The sequence below is a fragment of the Trachymyrmex cornetzi genome, unplaced genomic scaffold (assembly GCF_001594075.2).
Source record: "Trachymyrmex cornetzi isolate Tcor2-1 unplaced genomic scaffold, Tcor1.1 scaffold220, whole genome shotgun sequence".
NCBI classification, from domain to species: domain Eukaryota; kingdom Metazoa; phylum Arthropoda; class Insecta; order Hymenoptera; family Formicidae; genus Trachymyrmex; species Trachymyrmex cornetzi.
This window is the reverse complement of record NW_017296848.1, coordinates 149,330-156,856: the sequence shown is the minus strand read 5'-3', so window position 1 is coordinate 156,856 and position 7,527 is coordinate 149,330. Positions and strand designations below refer to the sequence as shown.

The window sequence follows — 7,527 nt, the reverse complement described above, 5'->3', positions numbered from 1 at the left end:
CCAATCACAGTCGATTATTCTTCTCACATTCGACTGTGATTGGTCAATTTCTTACTCTTACATCTTACTTCGTGTATTGTAGACGGGCCTTTATATCAAGCCATCTTCAGATGTTCCTCTTCAGGAGACCAAACTCGAGGTCTGAAAGTGGACTCGAAACATGGGATTTGTTCGCGTCGCATGCTCCAACATGTTCCAACATACTCTTACCAAGCTCCTATTCACTCTATCAAGCGCATTGGAGTGAGTAGGAGCTATGGTAGGAGCATATTGGAACATATTGAAGCATGCGACGCGAACAAATCCCGTGTTTCGAGTCCACTTTCAGGCGTCGTCTACAATACACGGAGTAAGAAGTAAGAGTAAGAAATTGACCAATCACAATCGAATGTGAGAAGAATAATCGACTGTGATTGGTCAATTTCTTACTCTTACTTCTTACTCCGTGTATTGTAGACGGGCCTTCAGACCTCGAGTTTGGTCTCCTTATTACTCCAGATTTATGCTAGTCACACACACTTTCCGTAAAGTCGGTTTTACATTAGTAGCAAGCTGATCGCAAGTTTGTTGCGACAGCCAATATAAAACGTTTCAAAATGCAAGCTTCAGATTGGCTGTCGCAATAAACTTGCGATCGGCTTGCAACTAATGTAGAACCGGCTTAACAGTAACAGTAAGGTTCCGACCAATCGCGTTGTTCGATTGTTACGATTACGGATGGCCGAATCGAACAACGCGATTGGTCAAAAACCTACGTTACGTTTATGATTACTATTACGGAAAGTGTGACTAGTTTTAGGGTGGAGTCCCATGAAGCGTGTTTGCCGCGTATCACGTAACCGCGTAACCAATCAATAATCAGTAAAACGCGAAACCACAACAACGGATCGCTTCTGATTGGTTACACGGTTATGCGATACGCGGTAAATACACCTCATGGGTATCCAGCCTAAGTCCCTTTAGATTATCGCCTATTTCGAGTCCTACAACATCACCTAACTGATTCTCAATTCAAGTCAATTCAAGAAGTCGAAAAAAGCTTCGATGAATTTATTAATTCAAAGCCATCATCATTTTTCTGATTTAGAATCCAACAATTGCCTAAGAGATGGAAAAAAGGTATAGATAGCGAGGAAGATTACTTTCAAGATTCAGTTTGTATTCATATTTTTATAAATAAATGTCAAAGTTAGTCAAAAAAGGCCGAGAATTAATTTGTACACCTAATACTTGCGAAATAAGATTATACCTATACCGCCAAAAGTTCTCGTTTTGTGGAGACAATTTTACATGTGATCTGCAATAAGTATTTCCCCTGGAATTTCCAAGCCACACATCGTATCCTTCATCAGCCAATAAAAATGCTAGAACAGAAGATGATGATACGTAATTAGTTTTTTTATTTATCGAGTATTATCGAATTAACTTATAGTAATAATAACTTGTTCTAACTTTGCTCTTTGTGATATATATTTAGCCTTATAATGTTTTAAACATTTCTTATTTATTCTGACAAGTATTATTTGTTTTCTTAAAACAGATATTTTCTTATATAAAACATTTTGTTATTTTAATAAAAAAGTTTTTTTCATACATTAAAAAACATTATTTAGATGACGAATTGAGACATAGAATATTGATTTAATATCATTTCTTACTAATATAATATATTTTTATTAAGCAAATAATAATAAATTCTTAGTATGGTATAAATAAATAAATTTTATTTAAAATTACAAAAAAATAGTTGGACAATTTATTTAAACGGCTTTATTAAATACTGCTTTATTAATATATAACAAAGTATTTTTCCAATTTCTTCTTTTAATATGTACGACGAGATCAAATTTTATCAGATAATATGATAGTATGATAATATGATAAGTTTTCTCTAATAAAGTTACTCTAGAATTCCAAATGAATTGCTAAATTACTTTTTACTTTTTAAACTTACGAAGGTCTCTGCCAGGGCCGAATAGCACCCAGACATCAGATGAGCTAAAGGCACCAGCTTTAAGGAACACAACTGGTCTTTGCTTTTGACCTACATGTAAAGGAGTTCCTGACATTCTATGTATCACCAAGTTGTAACCATCTTCTGTTGTGATATAATGCTCCTCGGCAATGTAATCATATCTCTCTACCAAACCGATCTGCATAGACATGTATATATAAAATGTTAAAAAAGGATTTAAGACTTTGACAGTAATTTTAATAATAATCTTATTACAATAGTAATATTTTTTTTACATAAAATAACAAAAGTTTATTTATTTAAAAAATAATATATTTATAATTGAATACAATTAATTTGCATTAGCAAAACAAAAATTGTTTCTATTATATCTATCACAGAAATCAATATTTTAACAAATTTTCTGATCGACATTATTTTATCTTTTCAATTGAATTTAGTGAGTAGGAGAGACTGTATGGTTGTCATAACTCAATCAGTGTATTACAAGACATTCTTTTTTTTATTCAAGATTAATATTAATTAATACATTGCTATAGATCGCTGATATAACATTAATTTGTTGTATAATGGTTTTCGCTAAGAGCGTATTTTGTATAACAACTTTTTAAAAAATTAAGGTATCAATAAATTTTTCTTATTTCCTAATAAGAGTTTTGTTTTTTGCATTATCCATAATGTAAGAATATAGATAAGAATACAATATAATGTTACGCATAATAGCTGAATATAATTTGGGAGATTTCTAATTAAGCATCCACGGGAATTTTTCGCTTGTTATTATTATGTCATGGCATTATTGCGATTTCTCTGTAATCGTAGAAAATGTTACGTTTTAGATAACTTATCCCTAGCGAAAATAAAAATCGGAGCGTAAGTTGAATGTAAGGGGAAAGTAATATCGGAAGCATAAACGAAACTCCGTTTTTTACGCTTCTGTTACTCTGCATTTACATTCGACTTTACGCCAGGATTTTTATTTTCGCCAGGGAAGAATTATTCAAAACGTAACATTTTCTACGGTTACAGAGAAATAGCGATAATGCTGTGATGTAATCTCTTTTATTAAAACCGATCTTGTGCCTAGTTTTTGTTTGCATTGTTTTCAATAGCTTCTACAATATTGTCTTCATCAGTTCTTGTAAAGATGGTGTCAGGTATTATGTATAAAGTATTATTTATAAAATTATTAGACATTTTAAAAAAAAACTAATAAGCTTCAAGTGCATTTAAAAATGAAGAAAGAAAAAAATGGAGATAATTTTACTGGAATCGAACGATTTTTAATCGTTTAATCGTTCGATCAGTATACAATTTTTTATTAATCAATATAATTATCGTTCAATTGTATAAAAACAATTATAAAAGTGGGTTAAGAGCGCAAATAGCAAGTTGATCTATGCTAATGTTTTAGTTTATACACAAATATCACATACGTTTCGACCAATACATTCAGGTCATTTTCAATGTTAATACATAATATATAATACTAAAAAGAACGTTTCTGAGACCTACATATTAAATTACATTTGGATATAATATCCTAATATAAAACCTGTGTAATCTTCCTCACACATCGTCGATTGAAATCCAGTTACCATTATGTATCTCTTAACAGCAAATCAATGCAGCATCGTGTTTTTGGTAAAAATAGTTATGAGTTGTCAATTAAAATTTGGTTACCACCATGTATCTTTTGACAAATTTTAAGTCGGCGTAGCTGACCTGAATGTATTGGTCGAAACGTATGTAATATTCGTGTATATATAAATAAAAACTAAAACATTAGCATAAATCAACTTGCTGTTTGCGCTCTTAACACTTTTATAGCAATCTTTTATGTAATTTTCAATATTTTTAATGAATTCAACTACTTTAATAAGATTGACTACAGACAAAGAAACATTTTTTTATGTATGACTGTTTTGAATAACAAACCTGACATCATCTTCACAAGAACTGAGTACAAACAATAAATTCTAGAATTGCTAATACTGATCCATACACATTAAAGTCAAAGTACATTCGATAAGAACTTTTATAAAAAATATTCGAGATTATCTTAATTAAATACAAAAATCCTGAATTTATATTTATTTCAGAATATATACCAAAAATTATTGAAATTCTATATTTAATATTATTTACAAAAATTTATATTGTTTCAATGTTTTCTACATTATTTTTTTATTTAATCAGGAGCAGATCCAAGAATAAGCGAGTACTCTTGTTTATGAAAAAAACTGATACGTTATTGATTTTCCTTAGGTTTGAAATTTTTTATGACAAATGAGACGAATCAGCTGAAAAAGATCTTTTTAATATTTTCTATGAAATGAGCCATTTCCGAAAGAGAACATAAATTCGAATTTGTACATTGCAAAATTGTTTCATCTGATTAATTTATTCGCTTATCCTTGGATCCGTCCCTAATTGAATAAAAAATAATGTATAGTTTCAAAAGATGAAGCTTCAAACATATATATAAAATTTCATCAAAATAATCCAAATAATTTTCAAAATAAAAAAAATGAAATTTTTTTTAACTTTGACACTATGTATCTTTGAAATTAAGCTGTTTCGGACATTTAATCATATGAAGTATTCGTCTCCAATTTGTGTGAGGAATCACCCCTTAAAATCTTTTAGCGTACTTATAGGCTCAGATAACATTTCGTGCAAAAGCAATACAATGTAATTTATTTGCTGATACTTGTAATGTTGTCATGATAATAGCAAAAAAATAAAATTTTGCTTGCATATTGCCATAATTTTGCTAAATTAACATTTGTACTTTTGACGATAAACAAAATTGCTTCAATTTTGCCGAAATATTGCCATATAATCAAACACTTTTACAATTGTTGCCGCAAAGTTACTGTAAAGTTATTCTATTACAGTTTGTGTGTTTCTTTGTTTGCAATATTGCATCAAATGAGGACTCACCTTGGCAAACTGCTCGCAACATTTTTAAGCAAATTTTCAGCAAAATGCCGATAAAATGTTATTTTGGGGACCAACTTTGTATATGCATAGAGATACTTCATACATAATTATTTATTTTTATATATATTTATATATACTCACATATATGTATATTTATGTATGTTATCACATGAAAAATTATCGGTAAAATATGTTATCAATCCTGGAACGTATGACACTCAAAAAAAAGTTCACTTTTAATTACGATTTCAACATTATTTTGTCATTATCATGAATACCCTGCTTAGAATTTACCTTTTAAATACGAAATTATTTTGCCGAGCATACTTTTAATTAAACAAAATATTAATAAAAGACAATCTTACTTACGAAATCTAATGTAGATACGTTGTTCACTGTTTTGACTTCTTCCAGCCTCCTTACTCTCACCATACCGGGATCCTTAGGAAACAGATAGTTGAATAATACCTTCCGAAGGGATGCTAAATCTTCCCTAACATGCATTCTTGCTTCCAGGAACACTACAGTAAGCAGAACAACGAATGAAATTTTTGTGTCGATTCTCATTCTGATATCGAGATTATAAAATCACTGTAACTTGCAACTCTCGACAGTATTATGTGATAACTGTGACTTAATATATACCGTGCAGATAAAGATTATATGAATAAGTAGAGCTGTACACGAGATTATATAACTAATTTACATATATATTTGTTGTATAATGAATTTGGCGGGTATATCAGAACGCAGTAAGTACGCTAGATATTTGTGTATGTGAATGATAATCCGAGGGCTTGCGTCCAGCAGAAATAGCAGCTTTATAACTGTCGTATAAATACTTTTTTATTCGATTGGTTTATACATTTAGATTCAGTGGTTATCTAAGAGCAAGAACCAATTATATTTAAAAAATCTTACAACGTTGCAAAACTACTTGTTCTGCTTAACGCATTCATTAACACACTACTTTAGTTGCGCTAGATTCCTCGTTCCGCTCTCTAAATGTGTACGAATCGTAAGAACCTACAAGTGTAGTTGGTATTAGTATATTTATTAATTATTTGATTTTTTCTTAATTAAATAAATATAAAAATATCAAAGAAATATATATTCATTAGACTTGAAACCGTTTTAATTCTTACATATAAAAATAAAAATAGTTTTATGGATCTAAGAATAAATTATAAGTAAATTATAAGTAAAATGCCAACGCACACAACACACATAAAAGCCTTCACAGTTATTAATATGTAAATAATATATATTTCTATAAAACAACAAAATACAGCTTACAAATAATTGGAATGCACTTACTAATGAAGTTAACTGATAGACGTTTTGACTCGAGATTTGAGTCATTTTTAGTACGAAAAGCAAATACATATAAGCTACAATATAAAAGCGTAAGAGGACACTAAACATGAGTACTTCCTCTTTGCTGTCATAGACTAACACAAACGTAATCTGGTTAATAAATTATTTATATAATGACGTTAAAAATATGTTGAAAAACGATACATCTTAAATACGTTTATTTTATTTACTCTTTCTAATTATACTTCTAATACCTTTCTACACACACACTAACTGTAAAACCATACAGTACAATAAAATTTAATTTATTCGATATATTATGTAACAAAAATTAATATAAAAAATTGGGAAATACTTTATAATATGATATTCATTTAATATTATCTCTTAGTGAAATATATTTATTAGTCATATGTTAATAGCCTTAGAAGAAAACTTTTTCAAAAAGAACGTTATTATTAGGTTTGTTTTCTATTCCTGCACTAGTTGCACTAGTTCAAAAAGTGTACACTAAAGCATTTTCTGTACCCAAAATGGCGTCAGCGACGATGTTTTTTGTTTTAATGCAACAGAACTCAGTACACGAGTTCACCGAACTGGCTGCACCAGGTCTTGAGTCATTAGGCCTGTTCTTTTTGGCTGAACTTTTGCACCAGTTCATCTTTCTTCCCCTTCTTTCCTCCCGAAGAGAAAAGGAAGAGAGATGAACTGGTGTAAAAGTTCAGCCAAAAAGAACAGGCCTATTAGGTCTGTTTTTTATTGCCGCACTTTCTGAACTAGTACACACAGTGCAATAAGTTGAAGTAAAACAAATATACGTTTGTTTCACTTTAACTTATTGCACTGGTTCAGAGTGCAGCAATAAAAAACAGACCTATTGTAAGCAGTGCAAGCACCGGTGTGCACTAGTTCAGCTGTAGAAAACAGATCTCGCGTAAGGGCCTGAGCACAATAGAGGAACAGGAATTAGATATTAAGATTTTAACCTATCAAAAACTGATTACATCGGAATACACGGTTTCTGATAGGTTGAAATCTTAATATCTAATTCTTGTTCCTCTTGTGCGCAGGTCCTAAATGACGCATAGCAAATGGTGGCAAGTTCGAGAGTCCACGACTAATAAAACGGTAAATATATGGAAATAAAAACTTTTCTCGATCTAAAAGACATATAGCGTATTCGATTACTTACTCGACCCGACTCTGAGTCAACAGTCTGTTCTTTTTAGCTGCATTTCTTACACAATTTAGCTCTTCTTTTGCAGCTAAACAGAACAGACTATTGACTC

General features: G+C 30.5%; 1 protein-coding gene across 1 annotated transcript in view; it reads right to left on the bottom strand.

Annotated features, from left to right (window-relative positions):
• LOC108760135 (lipase 1) overlaps nt 1-5,522 on the bottom strand; it is a 10,066-nt gene extending 4,544 nt beyond the window's left edge. Inside the window, exons 1-3 of the mRNA XM_018505936.1 lie at nt 5,291-5,522; nt 1,955-2,153; nt 1,250-1,364 (exon numbers count right to left, since the gene is read on the bottom strand). Coding sequence (XP_018361438.1) covers nt 1,250-1,364; nt 1,955-2,153; nt 5,291-5,488 — 512 coding nt within the window. The 5' untranslated portion in view covers nt 5,489-5,522. The remainder of the gene's footprint in view (nt 1-1,249; nt 1,365-1,954; nt 2,154-5,290) is intronic.
• Nucleotides 5,523-7,527: the final 2,005 nt, after the last annotated feature.